Source organism: Malania oleifera, chromosome 9 (genome assembly GCF_029873635.1).
Source record: "Malania oleifera isolate guangnan ecotype guangnan chromosome 9, ASM2987363v1, whole genome shotgun sequence".
Lineage (NCBI taxonomy): Eukaryota > Viridiplantae > Streptophyta > Magnoliopsida > Santalales > Ximeniaceae > Malania > Malania oleifera.
In genome coordinates, this window is record NC_080425.1 from 6457063 (window position 1) to 6480256 (window position 23194).

The following is a 23194-nucleotide window of genomic DNA, read 5'->3' on the forward strand; positions in this document are numbered from 1 at the left end:
GCTGAGTCCAACCTTCGAGCTGCACAACCCGTCATGGGGGGAAGCATGTCGTATGAGTGTGTGAAAACATGATGATGCTAGTTCAGCAGTCCAAATTGTATCTTTTATGCATATATGGGCAAATTTATTATTTATGGGCTATATTGAGCCGACAGTACATTTTTAATGTCATTTCATATACAGTTAAATAATGGAAGTTTTATATTCACACAGGAACTCATGCTAGCCACACACCAATAATAAAATAATCCGCCTTACTGAGAAGTGTTTCATCCCATTATACAAATCATTTTTCAAGTCTTTCAAGGAATCGAGTCTAACATACTATGGGGCTAGGATTAGATAGTTAATAGTGATTGTCAGAGTTGGTGAGACATTAGACAGTAGTTTTTGTTCTTTTTGGATTGTAATATCATGATATGGAATTATGTATGTATTTGGGAACAGTTAGAACTCTAGTAATGTGTTTTGATGTTTTAACATCTTTCGCTATATGGTTTAAATTACAGTAATGATAGGTGCACCTGGGATTCCTTGGTTAGGGCGTGTTGCAGTATTTATGGTATGAGAGAATTTATATGTTTTATCTAACACTTCGGGCCCACGTGGCGGGTCGAGGCGCTACAAGTGGTATTAGAGCATTTCTATATTTATAGCAGTTTAATTTTTTCGGGTCCTTACATACATGTACTATGCACTAATTTCCTAGTTATTTTTTTTTTCTTTTTTTCCTTAAACAAAAAATTTAATCTAAATTAAGGCTAAATAAATGTTCCAAGTTATAACTTTTAAACATCCCCTTAAAAATTATTTATATTATATATATATATATATATATATATTACACATAGTATTTTAGTAATTGTAATAGTCTGTTATTAGTGACGGTTTAGAAAAAGCGTCACTAATAGTCTGTTTTAAGTGACGATTTAGAAATACCGTCACTACTATTACATTTATTTAAAAAATATAAAAACAATTTATTTACATATTAGTGACGACTTTAAGATATTAGTGACGGTTTTTAAACTGTCACTAAAACTCTAACCTTGTAAAAACCCTAAAACCTACATTGATGTTCCCTTATTTCCCTCCTCCCCCCTTTTCCCTCCCTCCATCATTTTCCCTCCTCCCGATTTTCTTTCCCTGCACATCTTGCCGCCGTTGCCGCCATCGCCGTCGTTGCTAGTGGGTGCTCTTCCCACTGCTACTGCTGCCACCACTTACCTGAGGTCGTCCCACCGCCATAGCCTCCGCCGCTCACCTAAGGACGTGCCGAATTGCCAAAACTCTTTAGGTTCTTCTTCTTCTTCTTCTTCTTCTTGGTATTCTACAAATTGTGAGGGTTCAGCGTATGTGTATATGTGTGTGTGCGTGTGCGCGTGTGTGTATTATATATATTGAAGTGCATGTGAGTATATATATATATTATATAAATGAGTATTTAAGTGTATGTGTATGGGCATGCACACATGTATCATGAGTTAACAGCATGAGGGCTGGTGCATAAATGAGTAATATGTAAGTGTATGGATGGATTCTTACGTAAAAATATGTGCATGCATAAAGGTATGTGGCCATGCTTGTTGGTGTGTGTGTTATGTGCATGCATGCATGTATGAGTTAATAGCATGAGGTTTGGTGCATGAGAAATTACATGTAATGATCCAAAAATATAAAATATATATAGTTGTGACTTCCACACACCACTATAATAATAATAATAATAAAAATAATAAAAATGATATCTTTAATTAAAACTCATTCTCATTTATGGCCTACATGCACTATTTAAGAAAAATAATAAAATTATAACATTTTACATAAATAATAATAATAATAATAATAATAAAAGATATATATAAAATAATATTTATACAAATAATAATAAAGGAGGTAAGGAGACACGAGCTGCCAGCTCCCATAAATTCCCCTTCCTAATTCAAGTCTTCATTCAATATATATATATATATATATATATATATATATATATATATATATATATATATTTATTTATTTATACATATAATAATATAATAAGATTATGATAAGAATTAAAGGAAAAAAAAAGAAAAAAAGAGGAAGATCGAAACCAATGCCTCACTTCTCCCCCATCAGTTCCTTCCCCCGCCGTTATATTCTTACACAGCCCCCACCCACCCCCTTCCCATCAATTTCCTCTCCCTTAATTAATTTCTCTCCCCATCTTGTCGCTGCCCCAATAATTTTGCACAACACCCCCTCTCCACTTCATAACCTCATACTGAAATCTTACAACCTCCGCTCCACTTACGTACGTGAAAATTTTAAGAAGAAGAGAATGAAAAGTGAGTAAAATAATTAGTGATGGAGATATAACTTTTATACTTAAAATTCTCACTCACACACTATTTCCAATCTTAGTTTATATTTTATTGTGATCGTTTCATAGGGTTAAACTACGGTAAGTGAGTTTGATTATACCAACTTTTTATAAAATTTATACCCGAGTTTATTTATAAGTAAGTTTGATTATGTTAAATATTCTCGAATTTATTTTTTAAGAAATATTTTAATCTCTCTCGAATAATTTCAAGCATTATGATATTGTATTAAAAATAAATACTTTTAGTATGAAAATTCTGTGGTATGAGCTTATTTTTATTACGTTGCACGTTTTATGAAAATGTGAGCAATGATGAGATTTTCACGATGTTATTTTTATTGCATAAATTATAATAATATGTTTTCAAAAACTCGTATGGCTCAAAGGTTACAAAATTACAGATGCTTGGTATCATAACTTAAAGTTTACAGTAATCAGAGTGCACTCATACTGTTTTTATAGAATGGTTTTACAAAGCAGTGGATTTCTCCTGAGTGCACACCTGATTCTGGGTCATGACTTAATAGGAAAAATCTCACTTAAAGTTAAAGTTAAAGTTTGATTTAGTTTGGTCAGCCAGTTAGCTAAATCTAGTCTTCACACTACACAATCTAGTCATGGGGGTACTGTTGTAATAAAATTATTTAGTACTCTAGTATAAATGTATTTGAGGTTTTAATTGCTTCCACTATAAAATAATAATATAGAAAATCGTACCTTAGACCCTACCGGGTTCGGGTTGTTTCATTACAGGCATGAATGGGTTTACATAAAAATACGTGCATGTAAAAGTGTATGTGGCCATGCATGTAAGTGTGTATGTTATGTGCATGCATGCATGTGTAAGTTGGTAACATGGGTCTTTATGCATGAAAACACATGCATGTGTAAATGGGCGGGCGACTTTCATCCCCCGGCTTTGGTGCTACACCATAAGATCCAAAATGGCGTGATGGTGGCGGGAGTCCTTGAGTTATAAGAAAAAAAAAAAAAAAACACACATGCATACATGGATTTTTTTTTTCTAAGTAAAAATATATGTAAGTGTAAATGTGGCATGCATGTTATGTTTGTGTTATGCATTCATGCGTAAGTTGGTGCCATGGGTATGTATATATGCATGCATGTGATCAATAAATGTGTGAGTGTTCATGCATATGCATGAATCTATGAGTGTAGTGTGAGTCTCATTTGCATAAATTTATATGAGTATTTTTGCATTCATGGTGAGTCGGTTGTATAGATTTGCATGGGTACTTATTTGTGGATATAGACACGTGCTTATGTGTATATGTGGGGTTTTTTCAAATTAAAAAAAAGGGAAAAAAAGAGATGTGGATGGATGTACATGTATGCATGAATGCATTCTTCATCATCACTTGATTTCCAAAATATGTTGTTACATGTGCATGTTGTGTAGGGATTAATGTATCTCTTTGCATTATTACTGTTCTTTTCTTTCTTTTGAAAGAAAAAAAATAAAAAAATAAAAAAAATTACAAGAAAATAAATAAATTATGAAAAAATTGAAAAATTCATAACTTTTTCAAAATGACCAAAATGCCTTTAGAGTTGAAAATTACCCGAAAATTTTGAAAAAAAATATATAAAAATAAGGGAATTATTTTGGGATTGTTTTTTTTGTTTTGTTTAATTTAATGCATTTGCATTACCATTTTGCATGTTCAATCATGGTAATTCATATTTGCATGTGTGTGCATATGTGCGATCCAATGATAAAACAGATGGTAAAGAGGCACTTCAGACTTCACTTATAAAAATTTTGAGGGGAAGGGGTTTATCCAGCAATATATACCCCTTTTTTGGAGGTCTTATTAGACATTCCTGATTTACACAATATTTTACATTTTCTTGTAAAATTTTCATTAATTAACTAATTATTTAAGAGTTAATTAAGGGGTTATATGAATCAATTTGAGGTAATATATAGTTAATTGAGTACCATTTGTAGAACGCATGCGTAGGGGGTGTGCTACTATCTTCCCCTTACATAATTATACTCCCAAACACAATTCTGGTAAAAGCAGACCAATATTGCTAGTTCCTTATCTTTAGGATTAGCTTAGAGATCAAATAATGAGTGATAATTAGGTGAACTAACCGCACCTGGGTAGGTAAATAATAGGTTAGTGGTGACTCCAATGAATCTTCAATAACACAAATTTCTGACCCATTGCCATCCTGGGTTGACCATATGTCAGAGTCTAGATTGTTGACAATTTTTTTTTTTTTTTATTACATAGGAACTCCAGCTACCAATAAACCCTTCAGACCCTTGGTGCGGCACCAAACCTACAGATCAGCGTCCTTCGCCCCCAGGTCTCACTGATTAGGGCAAAGTCTGGAATGCGGACACGACTCCTGTGCATCAGTTAGACGTTTGGCCAACTCGACCCCCGGGACACATATCCATTACCATCTACGGTCCCTACTGACAGAATCATGTGCTTTGCTAACAAGGTTGACATTGAAAAAGTTTATCATGAACCAGAAGGCAGAATCATGTGCTAAGGGCTAATACTTTACTTCTCATGGAAATGGAGAAATTCTTGCACGTAGGTTGAAGGCTCCACAAATTTGGAAGTGGTAATGAGATAGGTTGTTCTATATGTGAAGCTTAAAATCAATATATCTTAGGTGTTTGTTTCTTTTTTGTAATTAGTTGTAAATATATACACTATACAATTTTTCTTTTTTCAGTGTTTTTCTGCCAAAAATTACTTGTTTCATAAAAATTTTAAAAAAGAAACTTTTGGTACAAAGGCAATTGTTTAGTCTCGCAATTTTTTTTCTTATTCATGGATTTATTTTACATTTACAAGTCCAACCTAAATCAACGAGACACAAAAATCACACATACAGTTTACCCAAAGCTGCAAAATATTTAAAAGATATAAAATTTCCAAAGGTAAACAATTAAGCTTATATGGTAATCAAATAAAATTACAATATTAATTTGATATCTTGAATAGTGTACCTTGGGTTTATATGGTAAATACAAGGGTGGACCCTATATGGGTCTCTTATTTTTGTGTCTAACTATGACACAATTTGGAATGCATTTTTAGAAGGCTTAGTCACCTTTCTCAATAAAAATGAAGCTTATAGAACCCCTAATTGCTTTTCGCGTTCCAAAAGGTACTCATAACTTGCTTGCTGTGTAGGCAGAGACTTGGCCACACTCTCCTTTTGCATGCATCTTTGAACCCATCTCACCAACCTAGGGCACTCGACAGCCATGCTGAAGTTTCCAAAAGTCTCATAGGCATAAAAGCGAGCACTGAAAGGAACAAATGCAATGTCCACAATATTGAAACTTTCACCCCCAAAGTAAGTTTTCTCCCCGAGCTCAACCTCTAACACCTTAAGGCACTCTATGAGTTCATTCTTCGCTATTGCTCGATCTTTGAGAGGACCCCATCCCAAGCGACGTTGAATTTCATAAATCTAAATCACATAGATTACATTAATGTGTTAGGGGGTTAGAAGATTAAACCAAATCAAGATTAGTCATTAGACTATAAATAAGCTTCTAAAGAACAATTACTTTGGAATCGGCAAATCACATGATGATATATTACTGTTTGTAGTTTTAAGTTTCTAAATTTGAACTTTTTTAGTTTGTAATTTCTATTCAATGACCCCTTAGTTAATGATATATTAGATGTATACAATCCTACATAGAATGAGATAGAGGTGACGATAGGGTATGACTAAAAGAACATGATTTGATTTCCAGAGGAATTTTCAACTATGATAAAACTTACATATCTCCATGTGAGTCTTCTATATATTGAAAGTTGAATGACTCAGCAAATCCTTGGTTGTTGACCATATTTGCAACATATAAAAGCAATAAAGGTAGATTTTAAAAAAATAAAAAAATAAAATTGAAAAGTGCAAATGCTCAACAAACTCGAGATTCAGTGGAATGATACAAAAAAATTATTTAATTGAGCATGCGTACTAAAACATAAGGTTATGTTGTTAATGTTGAAAATCACATTTACTAATAGTTATAATAAACAAATTCTAACAAAGTTAATAAGAAACCAAAATTTATGACTTATGTGGTATTTATTAAGCATGTATACTCGTTTTTTTTTTTAAGCCCTAGGGGCACTTGACTTTAAAATATTATCGTCCATTCCCTCACCCTCAACTCAATTTTAGTGCTCCCTCTACGCTCGTACAACTAATTTCTATTTTGATTTGTAGTAATTGATTATTTTACCTAGTATTGATTTGAATAAGGAAAATAATTATCTTAACCTATTGTGTTTTTGGTATCACCTCCAAACTTTTCTTCCCCAACAATTGTATCTTAACCATATCCTATAGAGACACATGGGTGAATCTCACATCTAAAAGGGACATGTTTGGAAATGACAAATGATTAGAGTCATAAGCCTGTGATATCTCGAATTCATTAAAAAATACCAAAAAAGTGAAGAGGGTTTGTGAACCCCACACGCCATTGCGCTGTCGCATGGACTTGGTCACGATCATGTGACTCATAACATTACTTGGCTAAAATTCGTATGTGTGAAAAGTTCGTCGATTGTGTCTACTTGAAGATATGGTTGGGATAAAATTGTCGAAGAAATCTATTGGAAGCAATTAAAAAAAAGTAATAATATTTTATATTTGTTTTTCTTTTATTTATTTTATTTTTTTAGATGTTTATATTAAAAATAATTTTTCATGAGATAAATAAATTATTTAAATAAGTAAATTAAGAAAACCAACCTTTTTGTCTACAAAGTCGGCCCAGAACCGGGCTTTCGCTCGCTCGTAAGGATCTGAAGGCAACAACGGTGGCGATTTGTCCTTCCAAGCCTCATCAATGTATTGAACTATGACCAGCGATTCACAAACCGGTTTTCCGTTGTGGATCAGAACCGGTACTTTCCCGTGAACCGGGTTCGCCTTCAGGAGGAAATCGCTCTTGTTGCTCAGGTTCTCTTCCCTTCTCTCGAACGCCACACGTTTCTCGGCCAGGGCGATTCTCACCCTCATTCCGAAGGGGCTGTGCAAGAAATCCAGCAGAATTACCTCATCCGCCATTGCTAGAGCTCGAGATGGAAGGAAATGGAATGCGGAAGCTGCTTTGCGTTTGAGGAGTATATATAAGGATTTTGAAGTTAGATCGAATTCGTTGAACTTTCTGCTCGTTTCTATCAATTTCTGAGTTCATGTCATTGCTTGCATCAGACCTGATTGTTTCTATATTTGTGAAAAATTAGGCAGTCAATTCTGCTTAGTTGGTTGAAATTTTGAAAATTCGTATTTTGAATTGAGAAACAGAGCTGATGCGTTGATTTGTGTCATAAATTTGGTGGGCATTTGGTGATTTTTTTTGGGTTTGGTTTGAGGGAGCGAAACACAGTCAAAAGCGAACTTGGACCCGACTTCTGAAATTGCAAAGTTTGCAACTTTAATACCATTGGGTTCCCGCGGCCCTCTATCAAGTCTCTGTTTTTCCTTTTGCGGTCCTTTTTTGCGTTCTTTTGTTTTGCTCGTTGTTCTTCTAATTATAATAAAAAATAATTCTGGTGGATCTTGTTGAATGTAATTCTATTTTCTGCATTCTGATGGTTCTTGTTGAACTTTTATTTAATTTTAATTTTGATTTCGTTCATCTTGGTAAAATTTTCTTGTGGCTGTGGTATTGGTATGGAATTCTTAGGACTAAAAATGGATTAATTTTCTGCGAAAAATATTCTGACATTAATAACATAAATATCTTAAACTGTTTGTAGGTTGGCAGTTGCAGCTAGAGTATTTAACCTGAAAGCATTAGTTGCTTCAACATGTTGTGCCCATCTTCACTTTGAGTGAAACAGTTAGAGTCAACTTAAAAATTGGTTTTTGGATTTAGAGTAAGGCCAATCAGTCTGGATAATTTATCTTCAGGAAAAAACATCCAGATAGACTGGAGATAAGAGGTCTAGGTTCATTGAATTTTTATCAAAGCATAACTTGTGAATGGAATGAAGGAATAAATCATAAGGGCATTGCCAATGATTTTACTAATTTAGGGAAACCACTTTTTTTTTTTTTTCTGTATTCCTGTTAATAAGGCATGTGGGTAGAAGCTTAATTGTGCAGAATCAAATAGTTTGTCATTGTCATTTATCAAAAGCAAAGTATTTAATCATCTCCGTAACCATTTTATTTTATTTTGATGCCTGTTTTGAATAATTATTTATTTGTTTTACTGCATTTTTAGTGCAATTATTTATTAGGCTTTGCTACCATACTAGTTACAGATACTGGTGGGAGCTGTGGTCCATTGGATGGTTGTGACATAGCGTGCATATTGGGATGATTTGACTTGAAGGAAATGATTATTTTGTATGTTTGAGTTATTGTTGAAGCCTTCCTGCCAGTAAATTGAGGTGATGGATACAATGATATCAGCTGCCATGAATATAATGGACACTGCATTAGACTGGATGGCAGTAGCATTCGATGCTCCATCAGCACGAGCTGTTGTTTTTGGGGTTCATATTGGCGGTAGCCTTCAACTCTTTAAAAGTTTGGATATTGCATTTCTCTTTTTCTGTTTGGTAATTTTGTCAAAAAACTAACTCTCTCCTGATTCTGTTTATAAAGGGCATTTATTCGTGGAAGGTCTTCTTCTGGTGGTCATCCTTTTCCTACTTTCTCAAAAAAGTTACAAGCCCCCCAAGCGGCCGCTAACAAAAAAGGTATGTGCAATAGCTATTGATATTCTTTACTATTGCACCAATGTGTTGTCTAATAGATATGTTGCATCTACATATTTTTTCCTTTTTTCCTTCTTGAAGTTTATTTAGAATCTTTGTAGGTTAATTCTTACCTTTTCTAATATACATATGAACTAATTTTATCAAAAAATTATTCACATCAATTATAAGTAAAGACTTTGTTCAATGTCATCATAAAACTAATGCATGGTTTCATATATGTTACTTATTAACTAGTTTTTGCTCCACCTTGTTCAAAGTTCTTGTACATCATGACCAATGTTAAAGCATATGCAGCACATTGGTTTTCTAGACATATTATTATGATCAGTTTTCAAGTCATACTTTATGCTTGATTTACAAACAAGTTATGTGCTCATTTTAGTGAGAATATGCCCATTGGTTTTTTTTTGTTTTCGATGATAAATCAAGAATAGTACTAGAGAAAGGAAGAAAGGGTACAACAAAGATCAGAAAATAGAACAAGGTGAACTAGATGTCCTCTCCCATTACAACAGTAAAACAGAAAGAGAAAAAATGAAAGAAAATAATTACAGGATAACTTTAATGATGCAAGGCAATCCAGTCCTTTTGTAAGTCTTCCAAAGATACATGCATGAGAAACCATTCTCTAAACACCAAAGCAAAGCAAGAAACACCGCTCTTCTTCAAAGCAGGTTAAGAAGAGTCACAACACCTGTAGAAATTCTGGCTTTTCTCTGCAACCAAATACACCAAAGGATAGCTGCCCATAAACTTGATGGGAACGTGCTCAAATTGACCTTGTTAATCTTCAATGGTGATCTTACTCTGACTATATGCATTTTTTTTTCCCACAATACCCCAGGATGACTTGAATCCCTGCTCAAATACAAAATGAGGAGTTGAAAACCAGAAGGCTGAAGACCATTTCTCATTTTACTTTGTGTGTTTAACTATATGATATGCATCATAGTTATAGAAGTGTGTCATATGGTATGATACACTGTGTACTATACACGTTAGTTCCTTGTTTTTAGTAAACGAAGGACACGAATTACTTACGGTACAGGGTGTTTCATGGTACAGTGAATCAGTGATATAAAGAATTTATGTAGACAAATCCAATTGTTGACGCAGAATTTGATCATTTATGTAAATAAGCAACTGCAAATTTGGAAAGAAATTGAAGATACCCATTTCGGAAGAAATTATCAATTAATATTTAAATTGAAGAGGAGGGGCAACTGTGGTTTTAAAAACAGTAGCAGTTAGCATAGCGGGAATCATTGTGGCCATTGTGGACAGGGTAATGGACTTCCATGAATCCTGTTTTTGCATTGGCAAACCTGTTAATAACATATGCACGTGTTTTGATTGCAGAAACCTACATACCAATCTTATGTTTTTTTTTTTTCATCTCTGAATTAAGTGCAAGAAAAATTTAAACAACAAAATTTTAGGAACTAGGAACTTCAAATATGCAAAGAGTTATGTTACTTTAATGAGAGAAATAGAGTTATTTAAATTCTAGTTATAAGGAGATGCATACTAATGTCAAAGTAAATACCTAAAAATAAAAATAAAAATAAAAAACTAATTATAATAAACCAACTTAAAATTTAGAGTCTAGGATTTTATATGGGAAAAAAAGAGAGGCTTAGCTTGGAAGTAATTAAGCAGGGCATCAATTAATTAAAAAAAAGAAAAAAGAAAAAAATGCCCACGGGAAATTAAAAACTGAATTTAGGCATCCACGTACAACCTGACAATGTAGTGGCTGGCCTATAGGAGTCTCTAACAACAGTTATAACTTATGTTACCATAATGGACTGTCGTTGTGAATTGGGGACCCTTGGAGATATTAATACGTAATGATCTCAAAAGCCAAGTTTATTTTGATTTTGATTCTGTCCATCAATTAAATATTGACAGATTGTAGTGAATACTTCAGGTCAAAAATTTTGTGGAGAGAGAAGTTTGGAAAGAAGATAAAAGGGCTTACATATTCCAAATATCAATTATAGAGAGGGATTCCAATGTCTTGTAGTCAACTTGTGGATGAGTTCCATTCAAGAGGAGGGAATTGATGGAGAAGATACTTGGGCCACTCTTGTGCATTTGAATATTTTTTATCATTAAATTTATAATTTTCATCTAGACGTTTTAGCTATGTTCCCTTAGCTTTTTGAGTCCTTTGTCATGTTGGTAGACTGCTTTTTTCTTTTTCATTCAGTGAAGAGAGAATTCATTAAAGAGCAAGAAGGTGGGTTTGCCTAGAGGGCAGGCCTTGGATCAGCGGCCCAAGGAAACGACCTCTCTGAATAAAAGCAGGGCTAAGGCTGCGTACACTTCGATGACCCTACCCCTACACTCGCAAAGTGGGGAGCCTTTTGGCTAGGGGACACCCTTTTAAGGGGATTTGCTTAGGTAGAAGCAAAAAGAGATTGGTAGAAACAAAAAGTGTGGTAATTTGGGTGAAAATGTGTCCAAAAATCAGGAATTGTGCAAGTAACCAACATATACAATCCATTAAATCAGCTAGGAAAAATAATAACCCATCTATATTCGAGGATTTTAAGTGGTGTAGATGGTCCTTCAAAGTAAGGCTCTTCTATTTCTCTCCCTCCACATGACCCAATGGTGAGAGGGATCAATGGCAAGGCTTTCTACCATCACTGTCTAAGTCATCATGCATTTCATTGAAGGCATTGAATAACTCATCGTAAGAAGGCTTTTCATTTGGGGAATTACATACCTTTTCTGATATGGGCCAAGAAGCAAGACCTAGGAAAATCCTTGTTGGAGAATAATTGAGAAGAATTGGATGAAGGGATTGTTGGGTTTAGTTAGTAGTTAATTGTGTTTAGTTTATTAGTATAGGATTATGAGTATTTGGCGGCTTGCTTTTCATATTTGTGTATGTTAGGGTTGTGTTTGTAATGTGATGTAGTTTTAGGGGTGTATGTGTAATTTCATGTGAAGAGGTGTTCTCATAAATAGTGTGTTAAAGCCATGTTATAGGTAGTTGTTGATGAATTTGAATTGAGTTAAATGTTTGATTCCCCCTTGTGTCTCCTCTTTCCTATCTTCCCCTTCTGCTTCAATTTCTTCTTATCTCTCCCATATGGCTGTAGATCATTGATGCTGCCCCTGCATCATTTGGTATCGAGCCCAACCATGATCTTCATTTTCCCCTTCCTCTCTTCAATTTGTTCATCTTTCTCCCATACGGCTGCAGATCATTGATGCTGCCCCTGCATCATTTGGTATCAAGCCCAACGAAGATCTCAAGTCTTGCACTTCAATTTCCCCATCATTCCCTTTCACTCTTCTTCTTCTTCTTCTTCTTCTTCTTCTTCTTTTTGTTCATCATCATCATCATCAACCATTACTCTAAACCCAAATCCGAGACTAAGTTGTTGATGAATTTGAATTGAGTTAAATGTGTGATTCCCCATGGTATCTCCTCTCTCCTCTCTTCCCTTTCTGCTTCAATTTCTTCTTATCTCTCCCATATGGCTGCAGATCATTGATGCTGCCCCTGCATCATTTGGTCTTGAGCCCAACCATGATCTCCATTTTCCCTTTCCTCTCTTCAATTTCTTCATATTTCTCCCATACAGCTGCAGATCATTGATGCTGCCTCTGCATCATTTGGTATCAAGCCCAACCAAGGTCTCCATTCATCTTCTTCTTCTTCTTTGAAAAATTTCCAGCCCCGGTCTTCTTAAAATCCTTAATTTCCTGGGATTCTTGTTCCCACGCGCTGGCAGAAAAATTTCCAGCCCCAGCCCTCTTAAAATCCTTAATTTCCTGGGATTCTTGCACACCACCACCACCATTGCAATATCCATCCTCTGATCTCCCTTCACCCCAAGTTTCATCACCAAAGATGCCTTGCCAGCGGCGCGTGCACCCCATGCACCAGCAACCTGCGAGTGGGAATCTGCCAGTTTTCTCCAGGTTCCAGATTCGTGAGAAATTGCCCCAGCCACGATATTTTGGGTTTCTTCCACAATATTTTCATCTTCGGCATGATATATTGATTGTGGATATGCTATTTTTCAAGCAGGCGTGATAATTGTTGCCACCAGCACCAACAAATCAGGTTTTATTGCTGCATTTTTTTTTTTTGAATTTTCAAAGTAAATTTGTTTCATTTCAGCTTGACACTCAAGATCTAAGGTGAATTGAAGATAGTTCTTGAAATTTGGGAGTCAAGTTTATGGTTTTGCATGATTAGATTGAGAATTGTGGGGGAATTGTGTTAAGGGCCTCTGGTGATATATAATTGCAGTTTATACAAAGAAATCCAGCAGCATGGCGACAGCTTATTGGAAAAATGAATGGATTTTGTCATACTCTGAGCATAATATTGGGCCATTCCATACTTTCTTAAGTTTGATAAAAAATTCTGCAGATTCATTATTGATGGAAGATGTCCTATGAATGTGATTTCTAGAAATGGAGTCAGTTGTATGCAGCTTCATTCTGAACCTCATCCAGAGCCTTACGAGATATCTTGGTTTGATTGTTCTACTCTACATCTTTGTGAAAGAAGTTTGATTCCTATCCAAATGGGTGAATATCTTGCTAATGTTTGGTGTGATATCATACCCATGAATATTGCCATGGACTCCTTGGTTGGATGATTTGGGTGTGACTCAAGGACACGAGAACACACATGTCTTCAGTCTTCCACTATAATGGTAAGAAGATCATCTTGAAGCCCGCACTACCAACATGCCAAATCAAAGAATCTGTTAGAGTTACTCAACTTGAAGACACTACAAGGAAGGAAATGTATGTGTTTGAAGTCATCCAAATTCTTTCAAACATTTCTATTGAGTTTGTCATCTTCAATGAGTTCATTGAAGTCAATTCTCAATTCAGGTCTATGGTGCTATCAATGGAGAGTAGTTTCTTGTATCACTCAAGTGCTGGCTTTGGAAGTTGGCTCAGGTGCTGGCTTGGGAAAAGATGCATTATTTGGCTTCTCTTTGGTGTGTGGGACAAGGGAATTTTAAGGGGTTGAGCTTTTCTGATATTTAGTGCAATTGGAGTTATGTGTTGCTGTGTTAGTTTGTGAGGGTTTTTTTCTCTTTTGTTATTAAGTCTGTAGGTTGTTCCTTTGTGTTTTTTTATCTGGATTTTTCAGACTTTGTTAACGAGATGTCTTATTCTCCTTGATATATTTTCTTACTCTATAATTGATTTCTTCTTTTATTACCAAAAAAAAAAATTTTTTTTTTGCTTCTTGGAAAGATCCTTGTTGGAGATCCTTGGAAAGATCCTTGTTGGAGATTTGAGGAAGAGATTTTTCTAAATGGGGGAGTTTTGATGAAGGACAAGAAGCAAGAACTTGGAAAGATACTTGTTGGAGAATAATTAGGAAGAATTGGGTCAAGGGATTGTTGGGTTTAATTAGTAGTTAACTATGTTTAGGATTATTTGTATATGAGGGCTTGTTTGTAATATTTGTGTGTGTTAGGGGAGTGTTTGTAATGTAAGTTTTAGGGGTATATGTGCAATTCCATGTGAAGTGGTTTTCTTATAAATAGTGTGTGAAAGCCATGTTGTAGGTAGTAGTTGATGAATTTGAGTGAGTTGAACATGTGATTCCCCCTTGTATCTTCTCTCTCTTCTCTTCCACTTTCTTCATCTCTTCAATTTCTTCCTATTTCTCCCACGGCTGTAGATCATTGATGCTGCTCCTGCATCATCATGTTTTCCTCAATGGCCATGCGGCAAAGATTTGTGGTTTCGGTGTCGGAGTTCAAGTCAGAGTTAATGTCCTTGCAAGTAGCATGGAGGGACTTCCACTTGATCTTCTTTTTGTCTTTTTTTAGGTTAGGACAATCAGATCAAATGTGTCTTGGCTCCTTGCGTTCGTAGCAAATGATAGGACCCTTATTGCTTGCTTCTCCTTTCTTCTCATTTATCTTCTTCTTGCTTTTGAACTTACTAGGGATGAGTGTGATATCTTCATCACTATCTTTATTTATTTATTTATTTTGAGGCAAGGGTTAGAATTTCTAGCATCCTTCGTCTTTTTTGGTTTCCATCTCATAAGCAAGGAGCAATCCAAGCAGCTCTCCTGGCAATAGTTTTTCAAGGTTCTTTGATTCTTGGATGGCGGTTGTCTTGTCATCCCATTCTTTCGGAAAGCACCTAAGGATCTTGATGACAAGTTCAATGTTTGTATAGATCTTGCCAAAAGACTCAAGGAACTTACAATCACTAAATCTGGTAAACATGTTCGTGATGTTTTCATGTTGTCATCTCAAACATTTTATATTCATGCACAAGCACATGTCCTTGGATCAACAGTAAGGTTGCTCCTTTGAGATTGGTTGGTCACGGGTTTGATTCTAAGGAAATAGTCTCTTTGTATAAAAAGTAGGGGTACAACTGCATACATTATGACAATCCTTCCCCCTACCCTTGCAAAGCGAGGAGCCTTATGGCTTGGGGACGCTTTTTTTTTTTTTTTTAATGTTCCTTCATGAGTGACTTGAAGTTTTTACTGGTATCACAATAGGAAACTTGATTAAATGCACCATCGTCAAGAGCACAATATAAGGTATTCATGGCTTTAACATTTATTGTGTGAATGTGCGTCTTTTAATTTTTATTAGACCTATTTCTAGGTTTGGGTTTGTCTCTCCATTCTCCACTATGTCTGGGGGGAGTGTATCCATTTTGGATGGCATTCTAGATTTCAAACTCAAGGGGTTGGAGATTGTTAGATTGCCACTTTCCTAAAAGCTTAAGCTTTTAGGTTGTGGGCCAGCAATGTATGTCAAGCTTTAACACTCCCCTGCATGTGCAGCCTGACAGCACGTATAGAGATAAACACATGGTAGATGACACCTGTTCCAAGGAATACAATATATTTTTTTTGAACACTACATAATAAACGTAGGCAACAGGACTAGAACCTAGTTACCTAGGACATCCTGGCAACCAACTCTGATACCATATTAGATTACCACTTTACCTAAAAGCTTAAGCTTTTAGGTTGGGGATCAATAATGTACATCAAGCTTTAACAAAGATAAATAGCCATTATTGTTCTCCAATATGCGAAATCATTTCCATCAAAGAATGGTGGTTTAATAATGGAATACCCCTCAATGGCTAAGGTGACATTGGTGGTTGTTGTGGATATTTCAGAGACAGTTAGGTCAATTTAAACTAGAGCCCTTGCTTTGATACCAACTATGTTTCCAAGTGACAACCCAAGGGGGGGTGGATTGGGTCTAATTTAACATTAATTGCTAGATTGCCAAATTCAAAACATATAAAACACACACAAGCAAATCACACAAATATGACAGTAAATAAGGAGAGTATGGAAAAGAGAAGTGAACTCTTTTTTTAGTGGTTTGGCTATCTCAAGTGTATGCTACTCTCTTAAGGTCCCAATTGCCTTGCGGTTCCACTAATAAATCGATTAGCTACAATCCTTGTGCTTTATATGGGGAAAGGACACCAAAACACATCTTGCTTTGATGGAGGAAGGACACCACAAGATTCAACTACAAGATAAAAATTCCCTCACAAGGATTGATTTACGAATGAAGAGAAGATTTCAACTCTAGAAGATTTCACCTTGCTATGGTGTTTTTCTCTCTTTGGGAAAGATGAACTAATTTGAGAGATTAGAAAGAGATTGAGAGTAAAAGTAAGGTAAATGTTATAGAAATATCCTCTTCTATTTTTCTTTGGGCTTAAGATGGCATATATATGTAATATTTGGAGTCAAATTAGTCATTTTCTACCCGTTAGGATGTGTGAACAAGGTTGACTTATGCCTTTGGCCGCTCGACCCTTTAGTAGTCGTTAACAGACCATCCGAGGGTCTAGTTGATTGTTCTCAAGGATTGATTGACTGGGCAACCTTTTTCCAAGGCCATTCAAGTAGCCCATATCAACCTCATTTGTTTTGAATTCAATTGTTGTGCCTTAATATATAGTCCTATAGAGTTTTAGTATACACAGAATTACAATTCAAAACAACTAATAAAAAGAGCAATGCAATTGACTATGGTCTTGAAATGTTCTTTTTTCTTCAAGCTCTTTCCAATATTCCATCTTGAATTGTTATCCATATTTTGCACAACCCAAAATTCAAAGCAATTAGCAGTTTTTAGTTTGTTATCATCAAAACTAGGCCAACAAAACCTTGGGGCTAAAAGTATAGTGGAGAAATAGATTATGACAATGCATTTCTTTATGTTACTAGTTTTCTAATTCAATTGTTAGTTTGGTAGCTGTTTTATATAAGATTTTATGATTTTCAGTTTGGGCAACATGTTGCCACACTACTTTAATATTTAGAATTAACTTTTATGGATCAAATAATTAAAATAAAAATATTCATAAATTTCTAAAAAATTTTACAAAACTAATAAAAGTCATTGTACAATAGGATTGTTCTTGTAGTAGTGCTTTTTTTTTTTTGAAATATAATAATTAAGTAAAATAATTAAAATATTTTTGTTTTTTTTTTTATAATATTAAAGTTTCTGTTCTTTTGTATTTTTATTACTTTAATCATATATAATTTTTAATTATTATATGATTCAAAGGAAAAAAATGAGCATGTGTTCAAATGTTCAATCAATTTTTAATTTATTTTAGTTTTGGAAATAGTAACCAAATAGGTTGCCAATTTTATAGTTTTAGTTTTTGTTTCTAATTTTTAGTTTTCATTTTCATAATTTTTGACAATGATACCAAACGACCCCTTAGATTTTTAGAGATGGTGTATCATCTCCTATTTTGATGTCGGACCACAAAATTTCTTGTTGGATTCCATATAGGTTTCCTCTTTAATACGATCACTTCTTTGGATATATAGCAGGATTGGTTGGCTTTGTTGGCTTAATTTGTTTTCTGTTTTGCTTTTTATTTTTCTCCTTTATGGTTTTGACTTTTGAGGGCTGTCATCCTCCATGTACATTCCTCTTTCCTTGATAAATTTCTTTTTCTATAAAAATAAAATAAAATTCTTTGATTTGTTTGGTCACTAAGCGAGGAATTGGGACATAGTACACTAGGAGGTTTGAGAGTACTTTTAATAAAGTAATTCTTCCACCTTTAAAGAGGTAATTTCATTTGCTGACAGCCAACATCTTTTTTGAGTCTCTCATCAACAGGATCCCAGACCTTTTTATCTTTGATTTGGGCTCCAAAGGGAAGCCTTGGTAGTTCAAGGGAAAGGTCCCCGGCCTGCCGCTCATTATCCCAGCCAAAAAAGTGCTGTCAACCTCATCACTAATGGGAATAAACCCACTCTTTCTCAAATGGCCTCAAAGCAAAGAAGGATGCATCTCAACTTAAGGATTGGTGAGCCTACCTAACAAAAGATTATAATGTCATCAGCAAAGAGGAGATGAGACACTACTGTTTCCCTTCTGCTTATTCCTGCACAAAACCCCTTTGAGGGCCCTACCTTTGAGCCTTTATGTAGCAGGAGGTAGAGAACCTTCATTGCAAATAAAAGGAATTAGTTAGTAACACCTTCATTCTTTGTAGCATCCTTAGCGACTATATTAGTCCTTAAAAATATATTTTTTTCTAAAAGTTGAGTACTGAACTTTAGAAAATGTTTATTTTTTATGTGTGGGCAAGTGAAGATGACTGAGGTGAAAAAAAAAAAAATTTCAGGTGGGGTTTCACATGGGTGGGATGCATGTGTGATGGGCACTAATGCATTGTGTTGGTTTTGGGTGGGATGCAAGTGCAATGAGCATGTGATACTGTAAGATGGTAGGGTGTTGTGTCTGCGTTGTATGTGTTAAAAGCAATGTTGCCTATAACATGGAATAATCCAGTTCATGGAAAGGGAATAAAATCATGGTGCGATGTGTGCTCTAAAATGTGGAACATTAGGGTTATACTTATATATATAAATATATTATTGAAAAATGTGTAATGGCTCTCATCCATTGTGGAGAGGATGTTGAGCTGTTTCTAAATATAAAAGATATTTTATTTTGTGAAATATATTACTAATGACAATAAATAGACTTACAATGCGATAATTCCCCACTCTAACTAATGAGAAAAGGTAAAAGACACTAACTTACCTTGAGGTTTAGAAAAAAGACAAGAACCTGCCCCTAAGGTTTCAAAAATCCCAGGGACCTTCCCTGAGTTTCAAAAATTTCACACCCGTCCCTTGAGGTTTCTCAAAAAGATATAGACCTCCCCTTATAAAAAGATAAATTTGAAATCTTTAAAGAATTTTCAAACCGATCTTTGCTTTGAAATCTTTAGAGATTTCTTCAAGTATTAAGGTTAAGAATTTTCAAACTTTAAAGATTTTAAATTCCACACCCCTCCCTTGAGGTTTTTATTGTTTGGAAAGTGTTGTGTGCTCTCTAGTTCTTTGGAGACTTGTTTCTTTTGGAGTTTTTGAGAAGCATGAGAATGCAAGGACATTGTGGTGGTGTGCAGTTTTTGTTGTTTTATGGCTGCTTTGGCTGGAAAGAACTGCTTGTATTTTGCAAGATCACACTTCATCTATAAATTTGATTTGGGACAGGATTGTCCTTGCTTTATTGGTTGTCTTATTTTCAAGTTGTTTCAGCATTGTGAATTTCTCTGGTCCTCAGTACGATTAGATGGCCTTGTTAGCCTGATTTTCTTTCTTTTTCTTGTTTGTCTTTATTTTATTTATTTTTTATTTTTGCTTTTCCTGGTTTGTTTTGAAGGATTTCTCAATTCTCATCCTCCTTGCATATTATTTTGATAAAAAATTTTTCCCTATAAAAATGCCTTTTGATAATATTATAATTTGTGACTGTATGCCATTTTATCTAAATCTTTGGGCTTTTAAATCAAAAATTTTGTATGGCTATAATGTCCAAAAATGTTAAAAAGAAAAATTAGTTCCTGCTATTGTAATTTTGATTATTTAGTATTTATAATTTTGTTTATATAGTTTTATCGCAATAATGTGAGCTCAAAGTGCAAACTGCTCACCTTTGCTTCTGCTTTTGAAAAAATTGGTGGAACAATGTCAACCTTTATTTTTATTTTATTTTACCACCTGCGAGCATAAGAAATGAGTTGTCTTAAAACTTCCATGTCAGATAAATTTAAAATCTTTAAAGTTTTAAAATTCTTAGATGGCGTGAAATCCAAACAAAATACTAACCCTATGTTTGGGAGAGGGCTTAGGTTTGGATTTGTGTGAATTTGGATAAAATGTAATACAAAATTGTATTGAGTTTTGTTCAAATCCATCCAAATCCAAATTCAAGGCCCAAAATCCATGCTCCCAAATGCAGCGTAGATGTTATTAAAAATAATGGTTTGTTTATCACCAAAAAAATGGTTTGTTTTATCCAAAAAATGTTTTATTATGTTGTTAAATCTTTAATGTGTTAAGTGTCAAGAAGTTTACATCTGGGTCTGCATGCATGGCACATAATGTATGCATGCCTTGATATTGTGCTTGATTGTTCTTAAGTTTGTGCCTATGGTTTGTGCAGTTGTTTTTCTTATTCCTTTTGGTGCTTCTTGGTTATTAATAGTATTATACCACTGTTAGATTACCACTTTACCTAAAAGCTTAAGCTGTTGGGTTGTGGGCGAACAATGTATATCAAGCTTTAACACTCTCCCGCATTTGCAGCCGACAGCACGTGGAGAGAAACACACGATAAATAGCACCTATTATAGGGAACATAATAATTTTTTTAAATACCACACATTAAACGCGGGCAACAAGACTAGAACCCAGGACATCGTGGTAACCAGCTCTGATACCTTGTTAGATTACCACTGCACCTAAAAGCTTAAGTTGTTAGGTTGTGGGCCAACAATGTATATCAAGCTTTAACAACTACCTATAAGATTAACATACAGACATATCAATTTACAATGATAACATATACAAGACAAATCATTTTTCAATTTCAAATTTTAGATGCAATGTTTAGTTTTTACCTTACTAGCTCTTTGGAGGTTCATGTAATCTTAATCTAGATTTGCTGAATAGTTTCATTCATATCTGTAGGAAATAGATGAGCTTTGTGATGAATGGGTTCCAGAATCGCTTATTCCTCCTCTTACAGAAGAGATGCATTGCGAACCTCCAGTTTTGGAAAGGTAAGCAAAATGTTTAATTGACTTGTTTATTGCTAGATAAAATATTTTTGACAGTCTTATCAAAAGTATAATTCTGCCTACATGTGTGTTATCTTCTCCCTCTTTGAGTTTGGAAAATAATGGTGCTTCCCATCTTTTACCACATTTATTTTGGTATCTCTCCAGTAGGAAATTTCTTTCATGATACTGTATGTTTTCTTCTCTATGTTGCCCTAGGATTTTTCATCATCTGTTTATTGGAGTCGCAGAATATGTTAGTAGGTCTTATCCCCCCCCCCCCCCAAATTTCTTCTTTTTTCTTTTGATCTAATAATTGCTTCAGTTGTTAAATCTCTTTTTGCCTGATTATGACTTTTGTTTCATGTAGTGCTGCAGGCCCGCATGCAGTAGTTGATGGCAAAGAAGTTGTGAACTTTGCTTCTGCAAATTACCTTGGATTAATAGGTCATGAGAGGTTACTTGTAAGGAAATTCTGCTGCTCTGGTTATTGCTATTTTTATTGCTAATAACCTTTTTTCTGGGATCATCTTTCAATGCTGATGACATCAATTGGCCATTTATGGAATTTCATCTTTAAATCTCAGGATTCTTGTACATCTGCATTAGAGAAATATGGTGTTGGTTCTTGCGGTCCTCGTGGTTTCTATGGGACAATTGGTGAGAATTAATACCCTATCCAGCCACCAAATTTTATTGTTGAAACTTTCATAATCTAACATCATTGTTTTGTGTAGATGTCCACCTTGATTGTGAAGCCAGAATAGCAAAATTTTTGGGAACTCCTGATTCAATACTGTATTCTTATGGACTCTCCACCATGTTCAGTGCTATTCCAGCATTTTGCAAGAAGGGAGATGTCATTGTTGTGTATGTATACGTAAATGCCTATATGGATGTGATTCAAAAATTCAGCTGGCATTTCTTTAAGAAAATTTAATTTTTGTGAAGTAATTGGGTAATATGCAACAAATTACCTAAATTTTCAAATGTTTGGCTTCTTCTTTAATATTAGCCATGGAAATACAAATGATTCTAGTAAGGATAGTGATGAAATCTTAGTGGTCAACACTTGAGATCTCCATGTTTGAGGTCTTATGTTCAAAACATGGGAGGGGGGAAGGGGTATGTGACAGGAGATGGCCTGCCCTCATTGTGTAACCGAGGTCCAAATGTAGACCTTCAGTGGACAAAAAAATTGAGGATAGCACTGCAATCTTCCTGGGTAAAGAGTAGCCTTGGTGCAACAGTAGCCATGTGACCTGGAGGTAACGGGTTCGAGGCACGGAAACAGCCTCTTGCAAAAATGCAAGGTAAGGCCCATTGTAGTCTGCCCCTTCCCTGGACTGCCCATGTGTGGGAGCTTTGTTGCACCGGGCTGTCTTTAGTGCAATCATCGTGGGTGTGTCTAGATTGAAGGCTAATCTAGGATCCGCCATCACTTCAAAGGTGCCCAATCTTGACTTAATCAAACATCAGGGTTAAGGTGCTCAACCCATGCTTGCATTAGGCAGGGCCTATTGGTTTAGTTATTTAGGTTAGTCAAATATTTATTGAGCAATTATAGTGTAGAAGCTTGCTTAAGAAAATATGGCATTGACAAACATAAGTTGGAACTTCAGTGAGAGGCTCTAGAATCTAGAGGCTTAAATATAAGTAGAAATAAGATAAAATATGTGAAATGCAATTTTCATAATCTAGATAGGGATGCAATTGAGTTGAGTTGAGTCTAGTCTGTCTAGATAGTAGAATACTCAATCTCAACTCAATTTGACTTACAAAGTTCAGGCTGGAAACTCAATTTGATCTTGGTTTTGTTCAACTCCACTAACATGTATGTTATGTACACACACACACACACACACAAAAAAATTTGAATGTCAATGTAAAAGTGCTACATAATAATTATAATATTAATAATAATGGATCAACAGTATCTATATTATACATATTATAATGATGATATTAAAAA

The 23194-nt window shown here is 34.9% G+C and overlaps 2 protein-coding genes across 5 annotated transcripts in view; one reads left to right on the forward strand and one right to left on the reverse strand.

Annotated features, from left to right (window-relative positions):
• Positions 1-5311: 5311 nt before the first annotated feature.
• LOC131163874 (probable glutathione S-transferase) lies at positions 5312-7478 on the reverse strand. The gene is made up of 2 exons (XM_058120684.1): positions 7136-7478; positions 5312-5833 (listed from the first exon to the last, which is right to left on the reverse strand). Exons 1-2 carry the CDS (start codon positions 7451-7453, stop codon positions 5489-5491), a joined length of 663 nt encoding a protein of 220 aa, XP_057976667.1. The 5' UTR covers positions 7454-7478; the 3' UTR covers positions 5312-5488.
• Positions 7177-23194, forward strand: part of LOC131163873 (long chain base biosynthesis protein 1) — a 35570-nt gene continuing 19552 nt past the window's right edge. Inside the window, exons 1-7 of one of the 4 annotated variants that reach the window (XM_058120683.1) lie at positions 7177-7529; positions 8653-8905; positions 9005-9099; positions 21134-21225; positions 21593-21686; positions 21810-21882; positions 21960-22092. In XM_058120683.1, coding sequence (XP_057976666.1) covers positions 8791-8905; positions 9005-9099; positions 21134-21225; positions 21593-21686; positions 21810-21882; positions 21960-22092 — 602 coding nt within the window. In that variant the 5' untranslated portion in view covers positions 7177-7529; positions 8653-8790. The remainder of the gene's footprint in view (positions 7530-8652; positions 8906-9004; positions 9100-21133; positions 21226-21592; positions 21687-21809; positions 21883-21959; positions 22093-23194) is intronic. The other 3 variants (XM_058120680.1, XM_058120682.1, XM_058120681.1) reach the window with 3 other exon arrangements.